The sequence below is a fragment of the Pelodiscus sinensis genome, chromosome 3, assembly GCF_052426305.1.
Source record: "Pelodiscus sinensis isolate ZL-2025 chromosome 3, ASM5242630v1, whole genome shotgun sequence".
Taxonomy (NCBI): domain Eukaryota; kingdom Metazoa; phylum Chordata; order Testudines; family Trionychidae; genus Pelodiscus; species Pelodiscus sinensis.
The window spans coordinates 160,743,910-160,763,234 of record NC_143054.1 but is presented as its reverse complement, the minus strand read 5'-3'; the positions used below and the strand labels follow the sequence as shown (position 1 = coordinate 160,763,234).

Here is a 19,325-nt window from a genome sequence, read left to right as displayed (position 1 = left end):
AAAATTTGGTGATGTTACATGATTATTCAGTTACATGATATCTAACATCCCTACAGCTGAAATGAGCCTGCAATAGAATTTTATTGGAAAAGAATCCACAAGAAAGGGATACAGTGTCTTTCAAATAGGAACACAATGACTTTCAGATGTTACAACATAATAAAAGGACCACTAGGCATGTGACGCTGGCAGAGTGAGTTACTCAACCTGTGTTTTCTTCATTTGTTTCTTGCCCCTCTCTCCAACATTAGCTCACCAGCTTTCCTGAGTCACTTACTGCAACATTTTTGACCTGTGGGCCTGCAAACCACCGCAGCTGGTCTAGCACAGCCTGGAACACTTCTGTTTTGTAGGAATCCAACTCAGCCACGGCTTTTTTCAGCACCACTTCTACAGAGCTCAGGGTGCAGGCTGCACCAAAGATAATACCTGCAAGGGAGAAGAACAGAATTTTTGCCAGCAGCCCAAGTGTACATTTCCCAGGAAAGTTACAGAGAAAGGGGCATGAGGTACTGCATTCTGTCCATAAAAAGTTTTTGTTCATTCATTTGCTAATGCCATCTTCTGGCTGAACCACACCGGCCACCACCAACAGGCACTCGCACAAATTGCATCCACCACTTACAAACTACATCCCCTCCCCTAGCATTCCCCCCACCACTCATATGCCAGCACTTACTGGGGGACCCAATGCCTCTGGGAATAGCTAATGAGCGATAAAACCTCTCGCTCATAGGCTGTCAGACCCATATAAAGATTGTTCCTATCAAATGGGAGCCCCTATCTGAGATGAGATTAGTGGATGCCAATTCCAACTCTACCCTAAGAAACTGAGTATGATTCTTTATATGAACTAGCCAATTAGCCCATCATAAGACAGGATGTTCAGGTCTCTTCTCCACGTCGGTCTTCTCTCCTGAATCTCCGGTCTCTCGCTCTGTCTGTCTCCCTCTCTCTTTCTCTCTCTCTCTCTCTCTCTCTCTCCTCCTACTGCCTCCCCCCCCCCTCAGCTCTCCTCCGCCTCCTGCCTCTCTCTCTGTCTCTCTCTTTCTCTTCTCCTCCCCCTCCTGCCTCTCACTCGTGGGACCGTGGAGCCCAAATGGCCGTTTGGGCTCTGCACTCCCCGTGCTGCATGGGGGAAGTGGAGCCCAAATGGTCACTTGCTCCCACACGGCGGCCTGGATGAGCAGTGCAGAAGTCAGCCGAGCTCCACGGCAGGAGGCGAAAGGGGGGCGGGGTGGTGACGTTCACAGCCAGGGGGCAGGGCTTGGAGCCGCTGTCACGCCACACATCACCGCCCGCCCCACTTCGCCTCCCATTGTGGCACTCGGCTGACTTCTGTGCCACTCAGCCGGGCCGCTGCAGGGGAGCAAGTGGCGCAAGCGGCCGTTTGGGCCCCACACTCCCCATGCAGCACGGGCTGCCCAGAGGGAACAGCCAGCATTTCAGCAACAGCGCCCCCCCAGAGGGAACAGCCAGCATTTTGGCGTTACAGACTCACAGACACTGGGCTAATATATATATGATTCCTAGGCTCATCAAAGAGGTGAAGAACTGCACTGGACCATGGATACTGAATTACTCCTAGGGGCATGTCTACACTGCAACAAAAGACCCTGTCTGAGCCTGAGCCCAAGCCTTACTCTCTTGTAACCACCCTGCAATTGTGTCATTCAAGGGCTCAGACACAGCCCCAGGACCCTGCAGGGCTAGAGGATCCATGTTCAAGTTATGTCCCGACTTCAGTTGCCCTGCTTGATACTTCAGCCAGAAGTATCCCACAGTTCCATGGGACAACATCCTTACTCCTCTATTTCCCAAGAATCTGCAACTCACTCTGTTGGAAATGAAAGCCAACCCAGCTTTGCAAGCGGCAGTCACTCAGGTCAGCCTTAACCCATTCTGTTTGGATCCTCAATCTGCAAGCCCACTATCAGAGAGTCTCCCGGACAGGAGGCACAAACTGACTGTGCCTTCTGCAAAGCAATCTGCTTCCTGGTAATGTGAAAGGTGGGCAGTAACATTTGCCCACCATGCACCTTAGCCCTACAGCAGCCATATTGGGGGGGTGGGGAGGACAGGGAGCACTAGGGACTCTGAGTTATGGTCACTTTGGCTTGGGCCTGCATCCTGCAGTGTGGATGCCAGAGCTTTATTTTCAGTCCTGGGTTAGGGAAGTCTTAACATAGAGCTAATATACAATATAGATGCTTTACACCCAGGGCTCCCCAACATGGATCAACAAGCTCAAGTCCCACCAACTCTGCGCTACCATTACATAGCTCTAGCTGTTGAGGCATACTGGCAGGGCAGAACTATGGGAAGTTTGGCCTGCTTCTGCCATCCAGATAAACTCAGGACGTCGTTCACATGGGCTATTAATGCAATGCTTTATAAGTTCAATTTTTTAAAATGGAAGACTATGGTCCCTTGCAAATTAGTTAATCTCAGAATAATGAAGATGGGCTTATGCATGCTACCCTTACACATGCCAACTGTCCTATTGATTTCAGCAGGATTAAGCTGAACAGATCTAGCCTCAGAAAAGGTAATGGGAATAAAAGAAGGGGGAGTCCTTCCTTTTCAGAGCCATTCTAATGTCACTAGTTTTGGTGGATGTACACAGCCCCTCCCTTGTACCTCTCCCAAAAACCACACTGAGCGCATAGTGTTTTGAATATTCTTTACCTACCCTTCTTTGTGTACTGAACAAAGGTCATTTCAGGGATCCATGCTGGTGCAATTATCACTGGATACAGCATGTTCTTTAACCTCATTTCAATACCTAAAGCAAAAACAAGACTCCTTGAGTTAGATGCTTCTCATGGAAAAAGCAACATTATTGTATATTTCGGACCAGTGAGCTTCAGCAATTGCATCTTAAAATTGCTCAGTAAGGGTAGTCTACACTTGCACCCTCTTTCCAGAGAGGGATGCAAATGAAGACATTCAAAATTGCAAATGAAGCTGGGATTTAAATATCCCATGCTTCATTTGCATATTCATGTTATGGCACTATTTTGAAATAGCGCTATTTCAAAATAACAGACTCTGTTAAGACACGGTTATTTCGAGAGAAAACCCTTCTCTCGAAATAACCCTTATTCCTCATACAATGAGATTTACCAGTTATTTCGAGAGAAGAGTTTTCTCTCGAAATAACTGTGTCTTAACAGCGTCTGTTATTTCGAAATAGCGCCATAATGCAAATATGCAAATGAAGCGCGGTATTTTTAAATCCTGGCTTCATTTGCAATTTCAAATGTCTTCATTTGCATCCCTCTCTCAAAAGAGGGTGCAAGTGTAGATATACCCTACGGCTGTGTCTAGACTGCATCCCTTTTCTGTAAAAGGGATGCAAATTAGACACAACGCAATTGCAAATGAAGCGGGGATTTAAATCTTCCCTGCTTCATTTGCATAAACATGGCTGCCACTTTTTTCTGTCTCGGGGCTTTGCCGGAAAAAAGCACCAGTCTAGATGGGGCTCTTTTGGAAAATAAAGCTTTTTCCGAAAGATCCCTTATTCCTTATTTTAAGAGGAATAAGGGATCTTTCGGAAAAGGCTTTATTTTCCAAAAGATCCCCGTCTAGACTGGCGTTTTTTTCCGGCAAAGCCCCAAGCCGGAAAAAAAGTGACAGCCATGTTTATGCAAATGAAGCGGGGAAGATTTAAATCCCCGCTTCATTTGCAATTGCAATGTGTCTAATTTGCATCCCTTTTACAGAAAAGGGATGCAGTCTAGACACAGCTTACCAGATTAAAGAGCTCCCAAAGAAGGGCCACATTATCACTGGCCAATGGTGGCAGCACCTGCATAATAACATTTGAGGGATAGAATCCATGAGATCTCTCTCCCATCTGCAGCACCCACCAACCTTTTCCCTTGAGAAGGAGCTCTCAGACTGCATGTGGATACTACTAGCTCGGTGCTATCACCCTGTTAGATTGAATAGCACTTGAGTGTGAAAATGGGACTAACTATCAGGAGAGGAATTGTTCATGGAATCAGATTGGCTTTACAAATATCTCTTTCCCTCTCTACCCGCTGCAAAACCAAAAATGTTTGAGAGTGCTGCAGTGCAAACCTGAACATCCTAAGAGATTTATGCAGCTCCTGGACAACTTCAGACAAATGATTGAAAGTTTCAGGATTGGACACACCAGGATTAATCCTTTGTCAGTGTCTCTCTTCCCTTTCTCTGAAAACAAAGCAGTCTGTTTTGTATCTGTGTGCCTCTTCTTGTCAATATCCCATCGATAACTTTCAGAGAAGTAGACTGTCAGTCTGTTTCAGAAAAAAGCAAGGAGTCCGGTGGTACCTTGAAGACTAACCAATTTAGTAGGGCATAAGCTTTCATGAGATACAACTCACATCCTCAGATGCTTGAAGTGAAAAAAGGCAGGGATACAGAGATGGGAGTTTAACATCAGTGCTAATTAAATCAGGGAGATGTGGCTCACATGCAACAATGAGAGTATCTGAAGGTGATGTTACACTCCCATCTCTGTATCTCTGTCTTTCTTTTGCTTCAAGCATCCGAGGATGTGAGTTGCATCTCACAAGAACGTAGGCCCTGATAAACTGGTTAGTCCTTAAGGTGTCATCAATACCTGGCACTAATTTAGAACAAATTTGCACTTCTTCAGCTTGCCACAACAAACAGGCCAAAGGATCTTTGTGAGACTGATCCAGGAAAGAGGAAGTAAAAGCTTCCCTGACTTGCCCTCTAGAAACCACTTCCGTGGGTGTTTGACTGGGACTGTTTCAAGGAAATCCAAACTGGTCTTGTGCTGTGCTTGGAAAAACCCTTCTGTGGATAATTTTAGCAGCTTCTCCAGCTGAGCCTCAGCTCTACCTTCTTACCAACTTCTGTGTTCCCCACAACGAGCTTGGCAGCAGGGTACTGGGCCTTGAGCGTCAGCAGCTCCTCAAGGGTTGCTGGCTGTAGCCACATCACACGCTCACCTCTGAAGCACAGCTGTTCCAGGGGTTTGTTTTTCTGCATCTGAGAAAATAAAATAGGATGGACTCTGATGGGGAAATGCTTCCACGCAGAATCCCTGCCCTGACTTTGGTTTTGCCAGTTCTCTGTGACTGCTGCTTCTTAGGAAGAAGAAACTAGAGGAGTCAGCCCAATGTCGCTGCCCTCCAATAACATAGGAACTTCTTACAAGTGAAATAGAGAGAGCTGGTGTTGGCATAAACAAACTCAGTGTGAGGGACCCCCAGCACACAAACTAATGTTGGGTTGAGTCAGGGAGCACTACCAGCAGCCAGAGAATTAACAATTGATTTTAAGGGTGATTCGTTAAATGTACAGGGACGTGGAGAACACATGCCCCTGGCTGACCAAAACCTGGGCGAGGATGATACAATCTGTGTGGAGGGCATCTGCGAGTACAAAGTCTGCCCAGACAGAGACTGCGGGGGCACAAGCCTCCATAATTGCCTCTTCACAGGGTAGTAGGGAACGCTTGAAGAGGAAGCCAGAGCACTCTGAAAATGATGAGGCTTTGTCTACACTTCCAAGTTTAAAGCACTGCCACAGCAGTGTGATCACAGCAGCAGCGCTGAGTGGAGCTTTCCCAGCCTGGCAGGGAAACTGCCTCCACAAGGGGAGTGAGTAACAGCACTGGGAACCTGTTCACACAGGCGCTTTACAGCACTGTCACTTGCTGCGCTCATGGGGGTGTCTTTTCACACCCCTGAGCGAGACGTTTACAGCGCAGGAAAGCAGCAGTGTAGACAAGCCCTGAGAAGTGCTGACCGGACAGTGGCATAGCCAGGGCAGCTGGGGGATGCACCGATTGAGCTTATCCTGCATATCCCATGGAAAGCCTCTCCTGGCCTGGCTCTTCTAGGAAAGGCTGGAATGCCAATGCCTGCTGTGGGTCAGCCACAGGGTCTTGTTTTATTGGTGTCTGTCTTTTGCGCCAGAACCGCAACGGCACTCAAACCCTGGAAGAGAGAACCAGGCCAACGAGCTGCCTTGCACTGCTGCATGGAGGCACCTACCAACAACTCTGGAGGGAAGATAGGCTCCTGAGTGGGATCCAAAGGCTGGAACTCAGCTGGGTTGAACAAGATGGAGGACACCATGGCCTGTAAAACAAAGCATAGACTCGTAGACTTTAAGGTCAGAAGGGACCATTATGATCATCTAGTCTGACCCCCTGCACAATGCAGGCCACAGAATTTCACCCACTACTCACCTATATCTCAGATATTGAAGTCCTCAAACGATGGTTTAAAGACCCCAAGATACAGAGAATCCTCCTGCAAGTGACCCGTGCCCCATGCTACAGAGGAAGGTGAAAAACCTCCAGGGCCTCTGCCAATCTACCCTGGAGGAAAATTCCTTCCTGACCCCAAATATTGCTGTTGGTTGGTGTGCTTCTTGTCTTAGAACAAGAGGACTTAACTCTGCCCAGGTTTAACCCCGGTTCCTTTTTCCTTTCTGACCCAAATGCTTGTCATTGTTTTGTTAAATGATCAACAGTACAACTAACAGAGCGGAACAACACAGACAGATGAAACAATGGCCCAGATCTTGAGCTCTCCACTTCTATTTCTCTCTCTTATTCAGGAGTTGGCCTGGATAAACACACAGGGATTTATCCCAGTCTCCCTTCTAGCAGTGCTAGACTGGGATAATTGAACAGAATCAGTGGTAGATTTGCCTGAGCACGGATTACATAAAAGCAAAGTGAAGCCTGGTCTACACTGGAAAATTAGGTCAGTTTAACTAAATCAATCAGGGTGTAAAAAATCCACACTCTGAGCAGTGTTGTTAAGCTGACCGGAATCCCTGTGTAGACAGCACTAGGTCAACAGAAAAATTCTTCCATCAAACTTGCTACCACCTCTCAGAGAGGTGGATTACACATGTTGAAGGGAGAACCACCCCGCTGATAGGTAGTGTCTACACTGAGGTGCTACTGCAGAGATGCTGTAGCCCTTTAAGTGTAGACAAGACCTCAGTCTAAGGTGCTTTGCTTGGATAAAATCAGAAGAGCCAGGCTTTGGCACCTACAAAACAAAAAATGAACTACGAAGTGCTAACAAAGGATAGAGAAAAGAAAGAGGAGGAGAAAAAATGAAGGTGTGGCAAGGTCTTACCGCATTGTCTTCTTTCTCATTCATGCAGCAACCCTGGCCACTGGCTTTCCCACCACAACAACCTTCGCTTTTTCCAGTCTTACAGCAGCCTGGGCCATTAATTCCTTTCCCACAGCAACGCCAGTCCTACACAGGCAAAAAACTTCTTAGAGAAAAATCTGTAGATTTCAAGCAGGCTAAATAAATTTCATCTACTTGCAAAGGAAAATGCTCTCCCATTTATAATTTCTATCATAGAAACAGAGACATTGGAGATGGAAGATGCCAAATAATTACATCTCTCCCTTCATCAGTGGGTCCGATGGCCCCTTATAGCATATTTTATGTCTATTTAAGTTTTAAAGAAGTCAAGTAGTGGTGCTTTCTCCATCTCCTTTTGGATTTTGCTCCCAAGTCTAATGGATTTCACAGCTACCCATATTTTCCTCTCTTTAATTTCAGACATTACACAGAAAAATATTGATGCACATCATTCTAGTTCATTGCTTTATATCTTAGTGCTCACTTCCCATCTAAGGTACATCCCTTGCACTAATCACTTCCCACTTCTCCAGGTAACCCTCGGAGGAGACTTGTTTTAAAAGATTAAGTAACAAATGGACGGCTGTGCTTAATGCCCCACCCAACCTGGGGAGCACGTGGGTACGGCATGTGTATATTCAGTGATGACAGCTCTAGGGATGTAAAGGACTAGCCGACTACCGGACAAGCTCTTAATACATTTAAAATGCAGAGGCACAGTGGAGGAGCCAGGGAGACAGCAGGGACACACCCGTCCCCCCGCTACACCTGGCTCACACCCATCCCCCCGCTACACCTCTACCTTTTAAATGTATTAAGAGCCTGGCAGCTCTTAATATATTTAAAAGGCAGAGATGCAGTGGGGTTAGTGCCTAGGGTTGGGAGCTAACCCCGCTGCAGCTCTGCAGTTTCCCCACTTATCAACTAATTGAGTAGTCAATGGAAATTCCATTGACTACTCGGTTAGCTGATCACACTGAATTTAATATCCCTAGAGAGCTCAACTTAACCTCCTTTGTCATTTTAGTTTTGCAGTTGTCTTTCTTAGGAGTAATTGCTGCCCAATGGGGCTCTGCACTGGTATGTCCTGAGTAATGCATCCGTCCTTACTCAAACCTTGCTGTTATGCACTTTTCCCTACCCACACTTTTCCCTGGGGGATCTGGGAGCTGCTTTGTTTGGTGAGATGCAGTACTTTTAAGAGTCTAAGCAAAAGCAATGTAAAAAAAAAAAAGAGGCTGCTGACTAGTAACCTGACATAGGACCACCACATGGAGCATCCTAGTTATTAAAGGGAGCCTACCTGAGCAATTGCCATTTATGAGTAGGTCTGGTCATGTTAGCAACATGTAACACATATATTGACAGGAGCCAGGGCTCTGTTTAGGATTGATTGGGACATGAGGGAGGGTTGGCTGGCAAGCGTATTTCCTTTTTCTCCAGCCCAAGGGTGTATTGATTCCACAGTTGAGCAAGTCAGCCTGCTGAATGCTTTCCAGAAACGTGTAATATTATCTTAAGCCACTTACTTTAGCAAATGTCCTGTATCCCTGCACAATGGGTCTGTATCCTGTACAGCGACACAAATTTCCTGCATGGTAAAAGCAAAGTGATACAGGCTAAGAGTCTTTCCATCAACAATTTCTGTGCACACATGGGAGGCTGATTGTGTGGGCTTTTCCCTACATTAACTCGATCAGCATCAGACACGGCTGATCAAAAACTGTGGGGGCATGAAATTGGGGGTATATTTCTGCACAGAAACCACCACTCACATCTTCATGTGGAAATTCAAAATTGCAATGAAAATTTTCACTGACATTTCAAAAATTTCAGCCATCTCTATTTAGCAATCAGTGGCCTTGATAACACATGCCAATTATATAATGCCTGGAGCAACACACAGCTCATTTCTCTCTTGGGGCTGACCTCTCTTCAGCAGGGTCGCCACTGGTTCCAGTTCCAGCCCAGTCCCAGCATTAGTTACAGCAGCCAAGAGACTGCTCTAACCTACACAAGAGAAGAATTGGCATAATGCCACTTTTGCTCTTCCAGATCCCCAACCCATGGCACACCCCTACACCAGGGCTGGTGTTTAGTGTGGAAGCCAGTTCTGTCATCTCCATTGGCTTGGTGCCAGCAAGAGGTTGCCCACAGCTCTTGGGGTGTGTCTAGACTACATGGCTCCATCGACGGAGCAATGTAAAGTACTTCACTCGACATAGTCAATGAAGCGGTGATTTAAATAATCCCCTCTTCATTAAAATAAAAATGGCTGCCGTGCTGTGCCAACAATCAGCTGATCTGGCACAGCGGGGCAGGCTAGACCCAGATCGGTCAACAAGGGAAGCCTTTGTCGACTGCTCCAGTATGCCTCGTGAAACGAGGTTTACTGGAGCAGTCAACAAAGGTTTCCCTTGTTGACTGCTCCATGTCTAGACTGCCATGCTGTGCTGGATCAACTGACTGTCAGCACAGCGCAGCGGCCATTTTAATTTTAATGAAGCAGGGATTATTTAAATCACCGCTTCATTGACTATGTCGAGTGAAGTACTTTACATTGTTCCGTCGACAGAGCCATGTAGTCTTGACATACCTTTGGTGACTTATTTAGTTTGTAAGCTCTCTAGTTCAGAAACCACCATTTTGTTCTGTATTTGTATACCACCTAGCTAGCACAATAGGGCTCTGATATATGGCCTGCACTACTGTAATGAAGATAATTAACAATAACAATGGGAATTCTTCCCTGGCTATTTCTGACCAAAATCTCTCTCTCTCTCTTGCACATGCACACACACACACAAACACACACACACACACACACACACACACACACACACACACACACAGCTAAGTAAAGTGATTCTCTTATTCTGGAGAATCTGGGTTTTACTCAGATAGTATTTGACCATTTCAAAGAGGAGGGAAATGTAGTCCTTCTCCCCCTCCTGCCAAAAAAAAAAAAACAGTGCACAAGGGGCTTGCTTGCAAACCTGTTTTGGAACAGGCATTACCTTGGAAATTCTCTTCGATCTCCTCCATTACTGGGTTAGGTCTGTTGCGAAGTAATGCATACATGGACATGACAATGCCAGGAGTGCAAAAGCCACACTGGGATCCATGGCTTTTTGCTATTCTCTCCTGAGATGAAAAAGCAACAAAACAAACAGCTCTTGTGAACAGGACTACATGGACTTCCTCACTTCACTAGGTCAGTATTTCTTTGCTTCTCTGGGCAGGCTCTTCCCAAGGAGTTAGTCCATACAGACAGATTTCAAGCAGACTCACAAAATGAATTCATACTGCAAAATTGGGATCTGACCTATGGAAATTGATGAGGGTTTTGCCATAGAATTCTTTGAGGCCAGGATTTCACCCCAGGGGTATTTGAGTCTCAGGTGTAATTGAGTTTTCATTTGCTCCATCATAATGATAGGAGCTATGGATAAGACTCAGATGTGCCTTTGGATTTCAAACTCTTTTATCTCAAAGCTTATGTGTGTGGAGCCTGGGAGGTGGGGAGGCAGTAGGGAAAGGAGGACACAACCTCTATGCAGTTGGACCCACCCACCCGTGTCACTCTAGGTCCAAGTGGTCTCTCTTTGTTGTGGATCATCATGGAAAGAAGCTACACAAAGTGCTATGGATGTGCAGACTGAATTTCCATCTCAAGGGCAGCATTTCTGCCAATGATGAAACAATTAACACCTCCAAACACTGCACTGTAGTATCTGCAATGTGTAATAGTAACACTTCGCATTTCTCTCACAATTTCCAGAGCCCTTTGGAAATGCTATGGAATTAATCCTCAGCAATGCCCCTGTGAAGCAAGGAAATAGTATTATCCCAATGTCCCTTACAGCCAGGGTCAAGCTAACAAGCCACATGTGCCCACAAGGAGTCAGCAGAAAGCAGTAGCTCCACAAGTGTTAGATCCCTGGGCTAAGAGGGTGAGGCTACAAAAGAGGCCTGCCACAGCTTAAATCCTAAGATTTAATAGCAGAGACAGCTCACCTGGACCGGATGCAACCTCGTCTTTGAGCTTCCTATGCCTTCAACAGTAGTGACTGCTACATGGTGCAGTGCGCAGATTGGGAAGAGACAAGCATTGACAGAGTAGTGGCTGGGACCGTAAGTTAAGGTCGCTCCATTTGTAAAATCATTTGCCAGCCATGCTCACCACCCGCTTTGCAGCCGCTGATCCTGCAATTCCAGCCAATCTGGGTACGATAAATGGGCAATGCTGCCTGTGACAGAATAGACAAAGCAGAGCCCTTGTGAAGCCTGAAACTCCCAGGGGTATAACTAGGCCTTCTTCCCTGGATGGGCAGGGCCAGGTGGAACTTTCTTAGTGTACTTTTTGCTGCTCACTGCACTGCCATGGTGACAGCCTCTGTCCACAGTGGGCCCAGGCTTGCCATAGGCAGAGGCTGTTCCGTGGGATGCCGGTGGGGGGGGAGGGGAAGAAGCAAGCAGGGGAGACAAGTGGCACTGAGGAGCTGATACTGGGGGGGACCAGCTTTTAAGACAGCTTCCCCCAGGACCAGCTCCTGCCTACCCCCCCTTGCTGCCTCTGTAGGAGGCAGCAAGTGGGGCAGGCAGTTTCATGGAGTCAGCACACCACAAGGAGCCTACTTGAATGCTGGGTCCCTGCACGTATCAGCTCCTGCCTGCCCCCTTCACCCTCTGCTGTGGGAGTTAGGGGACAGGCAGATCCGGTGCTCATGGGGAGCCTGCTAAAAGCCAGAACCTCACAGACACCGGCTCTTGCTCCCCTCCCGCTCTTGCTGCATCTGATATAGAGGCAGCAAAGGGGAGGAGTGCATGTAGTCAACAAGATTAACCGATAAGCCTAGGCTTAATGGTTAATCATATAGTCGACTACAAGCTGACATCCGTAGGACAAAGTATCCAGAACTTTCCTCATAATTAGTTTTCATAATCACTACAGCTGGGATAGCCCTAAAAATAAATATTCCGGCTGCTAGGGGACAGAATGATTCAAGGAATTTATTACCGAGACACATACATTTCCTTCTCTTGGGGTGTGTCTAGACTACAGGGTTTTCTCGAAAAAGTAGCCTTTTTTCGAAAAAACTTCACCTGCGTCTAGACTGCAGATGCGTTCTTTCGAAAGTAAATCGAAAGAACACGGCAGTTTTTTCGATCGCGATAAACCTCATTTTACGAGGAATAATGCCTTTTTTCTAAAGTACTCTTTCGAAAAAAGGTGCTATTGAATGCAAACTCTGCTTTTTCGAAAGACAGTGTCTAGACTCTCTTTCGAAAAAGCGGCTCGCTTTTTTGTAAAATCTGCTTGTAGTCTAGACACTCTCTTTTGAAAAAGGCTTTTTAGAAAGATTCTTTCAAAAAAGCCTCTTTCAAAAGAGGCTTGTAGTTTAGATGTAGCCTGTGTTACCCTCTGAGAATGACCAAAAAGTGATTTCCTCACTAGAGATGTTCAGCAATCTATTGTTCAATACTTATGGCATTTTCACTATTTGAAGGTTTTGACATTCCCCACGAACAGAATAATCAGTATTTGACGACTTCTTGTGTGTTTTCATTTTTTAGCTCTAAAAACAGTCAAGAACTCAGAACAACGTAGCCATGTGCCAAGCAGAAAGAACTGTTTTGCAGATTACATTATTTTACAGATACAGTGATGATATTGACAGACACACAGAAGCCAGATGATTCCAGAAATGTAATAGCAGGGCAATTGTTATTTTATTTTTGCCAGGCTAAAAGCTGGGCTTCATTGCAACAGGAGACTGCTATTTTAGGGTCATAAAGGCTATCCTATCATGAAAGACCATCTAAACTATCATCTAGTCTGTCACATGCACATGCTCCAAGGCAAGATGTAAAATCTCCATAAGCAATTACAATACCATTGGAGGAAATAACTTCTAGTATCTGCTGAATTTACTCCTTAAATGGGGATTGAGTCTTCAGCAGACACAGAACATTATATAACAACATTTATTTAATTAAAAAAATGATACATCCCAAAGGCAACAACCTGGATTGATTGCTATTTTCACTTCCACCTCAGTTTCCTTGTTCAGTTTGCAAAGGATACACAATTTTCTTCTGGAAGTTGTCATACTTGGATATCATAACAGTACAAGCACCACATCCACCTTCTCCACAACCTAGCTTGGTTCCATGGAGCCCCACTAAGAGAACAAGGGTTAAGGAAAATACAGAAGCATAATAGCAATAGCCTTACTGACCTCAAATGGCGTTTTTTGCAGAGAGAATTCGCAGCAGCAAATCCCATCATTTTTAGCCAGGAAAATGCCCATATTAGGGCTTTTCACATCATCCTCAAATCATCTCCATTTACCAGATGCCTGCTAAAAGATAAACTTTCGGATATTGCTAGGAGGAGAGGTGCTAGGCCAACATCCTATATTATTATTTATCACTGTTTCTTGCAAATGGGACCAAGCCCTGCAGAGAGAAACTGAACTGATTCTCACAGAGAAGCCAGGTTTGGTTAGAGTAAATATATGGCTACGCTGAGATAATCAGTTTAGGCTTGTCCCTCCACTTCCGAAGTCTGTGGCAAATGGACTTGAATGGGAGCAGGCTTGGGCCCTTTTATACTAATGTATTGGAAGTTCCCTTTGGAATTAACGTGAAACTGATCGTCTTTGTACAACCATGCATCGGCTACAGCAGAACACAGCTTAGTCATGGAAATACACTCAAAGCACAGCTTTATATAGAGACACTGAGTCCAAGGGAGGAATCTCTTTGCACAAATAGCTTTGATGTACTAAAATAGAAATGGAAAAAGCCTTAATTTGTAAAAGTGAGGAAATTGCTTCACAGTTTACATGTGACCAGAAACGAACCATTCACTCAATTTTGTAGGCTTCTTCTTTTGTACGAATCTGCCTCCATGTCGTATCCTGAATCATTAGCAATTATCAGAGGCCCCCTTCCAAGAACTATCTAGATTTGATGCTGCTTAACTTAGATGACCTGATGAACTCACAGTCCAAATAAGAGCAACCCGCATACTGTTCTTCTCCTGCTCCCCTCTCTTTCCCCAACACACTGCCTGGTTAGAGTTTGATAGATGGATAGCAACAGTAAACAACGGTGGAATGTCATAACTATTGGAAACCTTATACAAGCTTTCCTGACATTGGATACATTTCCTCCGCAAGTAGGTCAATAAAGTTGTTTCTGGGTCCACATTTTCTTCCACCACCTGAAAGAAGAGAAAACGATGGTAAAACATATAACCAAGATTTGCTTATTTAATGAGCCAGATATAAAGACTTTGAAGATGAACTTCAGTCCTTGTACAACTCTATCAACTCTGTACAAATCAATATTACACTTTGCCCCTTCTCCCACTGCCTGCTACTTTTAAGATCTGCTTCTATAGCACAAAAAAGTTAGAAAGTAAAACAGTGTTTCTTAAACTTTTTGAAACCATGGAACACCAAACAATAATAATTTTTTCACACAAAACACCTATGGAAATGTTCTTCAAAAAAAAATTGTTGTCACACACAAAAAGACAAAAACAAAGAAGAGGTCGCAGCACACCTGTGAGTTGTTCATGGAACACCAGTGTTCCGCGGAACATAGTTTAAGAAACACTGAAGTAAAATGTGCCAGTAACAGAGGGTATGTCTACACTACAGCGTTATTTCAAAGTATCTTATTTCAAAATGGTTATTTCAAAATAACTTATTTCGAAATAATGCGTCTAGACCCAAAATGCATTTCAAAATAGTGTTTTGCTATTTCAAAATAGTGCGTCCACACTGATAGGACACTGAATTGCATTTAAGGCCGGCCAGAACTGGTTCTGGCAGGGCATCAGGTCAGGAGTTAGCCTCAGGCAGCAGCCACACAAGGTATCTGAGACCTGTGCTTAAAGGGACCTCTCCCCTCCCCGGACAGCCAGTTCTAAGGTTTCCCTGTTTGCTTGCCTACCTCCCTGAGGGACAACAAAGCATTTTTTCTCTGCGTCCTCTGGTTGCCCTCACTCAGGACACCACAGCACTCTGCAGCACGGAGCCAGAGCCGCCCCTGGGCACTCTGGTGCTTCTCCTGCACATGTTGCTGCAAGTCTGGCAGCACATTCTGCAGGCAGTAACAGCCTCCTTGGTGTGCCCCACTGGGGGCTTGTGTCTCATTCCTCCCTCACGTCCTTCCACTTACCCCTCCCTAGCCCTCCTTCCTGCTGTACAATAAAAGACACGTGTTCATTACAACAAGGCCTCTTTATTGAACAAAACTGGGGTGGGACGGGGGGGAATGAAACTGAGGTGAGACTAGGGAAAGAAGGTGAGAGAGGAGGGAGGGTGGGAGAGTGGAGGGGGAAAACTGGGAGGAGGGAGCTGTCAGGGGGAGGCAAGGATAGGAAGGGGGAGGAGAAGCTCGGGGCTCAGGGTTGGGGGTCTTGCCGGCCCAACTGTCTCCCAGCACCACGGGTGCAGGGGCCTCAGCATTGCTGGGGGTGTAGGGAAGGTGAGGAGGAAGAAGTGGAAGGGGGAGAAGGAGTGGGAGGAGAAGCGGTAGCTGGGGAGGCAGCAGGGGCTGGAGCAGCAGGAGGTAGCAAGCTCTGTCCCAGGGTCGATGACCATCTAAGGGGGCACGGACCATCCTGCCCCCCAGGATGTGGTCCATAGCATCAAAATAGGAGCAGGGGTCTGGGTCTGCCTCTGGTTGGGAGCTTCCCCCTTGCCCCTGGCATATGCCTGGCACAGCTCCTTTATTTTCATGCGAACCCGCTCCTGGGTTAACATGTGGCCTTTGCTGGCCAGGCTGGCAGCCATCTGCCTATAGACAGTTGCATTCCTCTGTTTAGTGCAGAGATCATGGACGTTGGAGGCATCCCCCAAACCTGAATTAGGTCCCTGATCTCCACACTGAACCAGGCAGGTGCCCGCCTTTTCTGGCCCCTGGAAGGCTCCTGGGAGCTGGCAGACTGGTCCTGGGGAGCGGTGGAGGGCTGGCTGATACTGGCTGCCTGGCTCATGCTGGAGCCACTGGGTTAGGTGCAGTGACTGCTGGCTCTGGGCTGGCAGGCTTGGAGCTGGCACAGGCACTGTGGTCAGAGTCTATCCCTTTAAAGGCTCGGGCGAGGGGGTGAAGTTTTCTTGGTTGTGCCCAGAGTGGCACCCTGGGAAGGGCTGGAGGCCCCGTATTTCGAAATAAGTGTCTACACAGCGTTTATTTCAAAATAGCAATTTCGAAATTGGCGCTATTCCTCATGGAATGAGGTTTACCAATTTTGAAATAAGCCCTCTGCTATTTTGATTTAATTTCGAAATAGCGGTTTGCTGTGTAGACGCTGGTAACGTTATTTCGAAATAACGGCTGTTATTTTGAAATAACTTTGCTGTGTAGACATACCCAGAGTTAGCAGCAGACAATGGCCTTGTCTACAACTCATGGCTTTGTCAACAGAACAGTGGAAGTGTACACACTGATTTAAACCTCCTGCTATGCTGACAAAATAAAGCCATCTCCGCAAGAGGCACAGAGCTTCTCCCAACACAGTTAGAGTAACGTTGTATCACTGTCAACACTGTGATCCTCACACTGCCTTAGCTAAGCTCCTGGAGATATCCCACAATGCTCACTGTGACCACTCTGCTCACTGTTTTGGACTCTATGGCCCTGCATGCAGCTACATGGGCATGCACCCCTCCTCTTTCAATGCCCAGGAAGTTTGGAAATTGCTCAGCATGGAGTGCTCACATAGCTACAGCCCCACTGAGCAAAGAGACTGCCCAGCTCCCAACAGCAAACACTCTCCTGCCAGGAACGCAGGGGAGGATTTGGCTCTCTTTGGTCTGTGGGGAGAGGAGGCTGTGAGAGAAATTGGGGGGGAATCGCCAGCGTGGCAGCGGGGAGGCAAGAGTCAGCTGTGCTGTGCAGTGCACAACTGGGAATAGAAGCAGGGGCTTTTGGATATCATTTATTAAGGTAACAAGCTGTTTAACCATGGTAGGATCTGAGGATACAACCTAAGGTTCAGTACTGATTGTGACTTGACATGACATTTAGATGGCTTTTTTAAATGTTATACTGATAGTTGTTACATTAATAAACAGCTTGAACTTGGAAATGGGAGATTTTGGTGTGGAGGAATCTTAATCTGCACTATGTCAGTGAGCTCTTGATTGTTAGCAATGTTGTTTACTGTTGAACCTTGAAATTTCTAACCCCTTGATCAGAAATTTTTCTTTACTTGTTTTTTTCTTCTGACCTGCAGGGCTTGTTTTGCTCCACCAGTATCAAGGCACATTTCCAATAAAATTGCATAATAAGGGATGTGATAATGTGTTTTTTACTCTAATAATGTAGAAGTCCTAAGTGCAGTCATGACAACTGGTTTATGATAGACTTTCATAACCAAGAGAGATTAATTGAAGGAAAGGACACATGTATAATTTCCCCCACACCTTCAAGATAAGATAGTTTACCACCCTCTGTACTTTCAGTTCCCCCCGCCCCCAAGACCCACATTTTTATAACTGACTGATCAAAGTACTCCTGCAAAATGCAGCTGGGCAGCTTTTACACATATAAGTCCTATATGCGGCCATAAAACAGAGACAGTTTTCCTGACAAGTGGACACTGGCACTTGCCAGTATTCAAATCTTTACAAATATCACCTTTTCAGGTAACTGGCACCCCAGTGATAACTGCAGCATTCAGTTGAAAGTATGTGAATCCTGGGGGTTACGATATGTATCTCTGTAATACTGCAACTTTGTCCTTGAAAGTAGCCAAACATTTTAATAGCACCAGTAGGGAGGTGCACATAAACCTGTTTTGTGCATGTGATTTGGGAAAGAAGAGAAACAGACTCATGAAGTCAGATTTTCACTTACACACTGCTGAGCATTTCAGATTATTCTGGGGCCAAATTTAACCAATAAGATGCACAGATGTCATATTGTAACAGACTCATTATGGCTGTAAAATCCTGTTTAATCAGTTAACCAGTTAAATCTCAGGCTTAACCACTTAATTGATTACAAGGGATCCCACGTGGAGGTGGAGGGAGAAGCAGGGGCCAGCAGCTCCAAGCATAGGGAGGTGGCTTCTGCTCCCGCTTCTCCCTCCCCCATGCATGGGGCTACCACTGCCAGCCCCCTCCTACACGTGGAGGAGAGGGGGCGAGCAGCAGAAGCCAGCAGCCCCAAGCGCAGGGAGGACAGCTTCTGCTCCTGGCCCCCACAAGGCTGGAGCAACATTCCGTCCACTGTGAGCCACAGGCAGAGGACTGCTTGGGGTACCAGTGGAACGAGGTGTACAAGTAGTTCGAATTAGAAATCCTAATTCGAATTACCTACTCCTTGCCGCGTGTAGCCGTGGGCACGGAGTTCGGACTAAGGGGGATTTAAAAATGGTGGCGCCCAGGAAGATGCAAATGAAGCCTGGGATATTTAAATCCCGGGCTTCATTTGCAACCCCGGTTGCCCTCATTTGCCTACCTAGCTCGAACTAACGAGCTAGTGTAGACATACCCTGTGTGACAACTGCTCTGGTGAATAGAGGCACAACATCCCTTCTCCCAGCCTTGGGGCAGTATTCCTGGTTGCAATGCATCCCCCGCCGTGGCAGCCATTCTTGCCTCCAGCCATCGGGGCCTGCATTCCACCTGCATAAATGGTAGCTCGGTGTGTGCTTGTTTTAGTAACAAGAACCAGTTCCCTATTTCAGATCATTTCGAGAATTACTATTTCCAAATCACGTTCCTGTTAAACTAAGCAAAATCCACATCCCTTTCTGTGGTCTATGCACATGTCTGGCCTGATCCTTTCAAACCAAGTTCTTTTTGAGTTATTCTAGACACTTTTTTAATGCTTCGATAAACTCAGAATGGCCAAATAGGTTTTTTTGTGGCTTTCCTAGAAGAATCCAACTGTGGATCAACAATGAAGAGTCATCACCAAATGACCATGACTTGGGAAGTTGTACATGGCTGAAAATATGGGTTTAGGCCCGGATTCAGCAAAGCTTTAGACATCTGCTAAGCCCACAGCTATTCAACAAAGCATTTAAGACTGCGTGTAAGTCCACATAACTTAAAACATTTTCAAGCTGAGGCCTTGGAATGGAATTGGCTCCTCACTGCACCTCCTTTTCAAGTTAACAGACCAAATTCACCTCTTCCTCCTCTTGTT

General features: G+C 46.1%; 1 protein-coding gene across 4 annotated transcripts in view; it reads right to left on the bottom strand.

Moving 5' to 3' along the window:
* XDH (xanthine dehydrogenase) overlaps positions 1-19,325 on the bottom strand; it is a 94,662-nt gene that overhangs the window by 53,218 nt on the left and 22,119 nt on the right. For all 4 annotated transcript variants that reach the window (XM_075925324.2, XM_075925326.2, XM_075925325.2 and 1 more), the window contains 10 exons: positions 14,319-14,376; positions 13,234-13,330; positions 11,163-11,271; positions 10,163-10,289; positions 8,675-8,736; positions 7,125-7,250; positions 6,021-6,107; positions 4,869-5,010; positions 2,693-2,785; positions 278-429 (listed from right to left, as the gene is read on the bottom strand). In XM_075925324.2, coding sequence (XP_075781439.2) covers positions 278-429; positions 2,693-2,785; positions 4,869-5,010; positions 6,021-6,107; positions 7,125-7,250; positions 8,675-8,736; positions 10,163-10,289; positions 11,163-11,271; positions 13,234-13,330; positions 14,319-14,376 — 1,053 coding nt within the window. The remainder of the gene's footprint in view (positions 1-277; positions 430-2,692; positions 2,786-4,868; positions 5,011-6,020; positions 6,108-7,124; positions 7,251-8,674; positions 8,737-10,162; positions 10,290-11,162; positions 11,272-13,233; positions 13,331-14,318; positions 14,377-19,325) is intronic.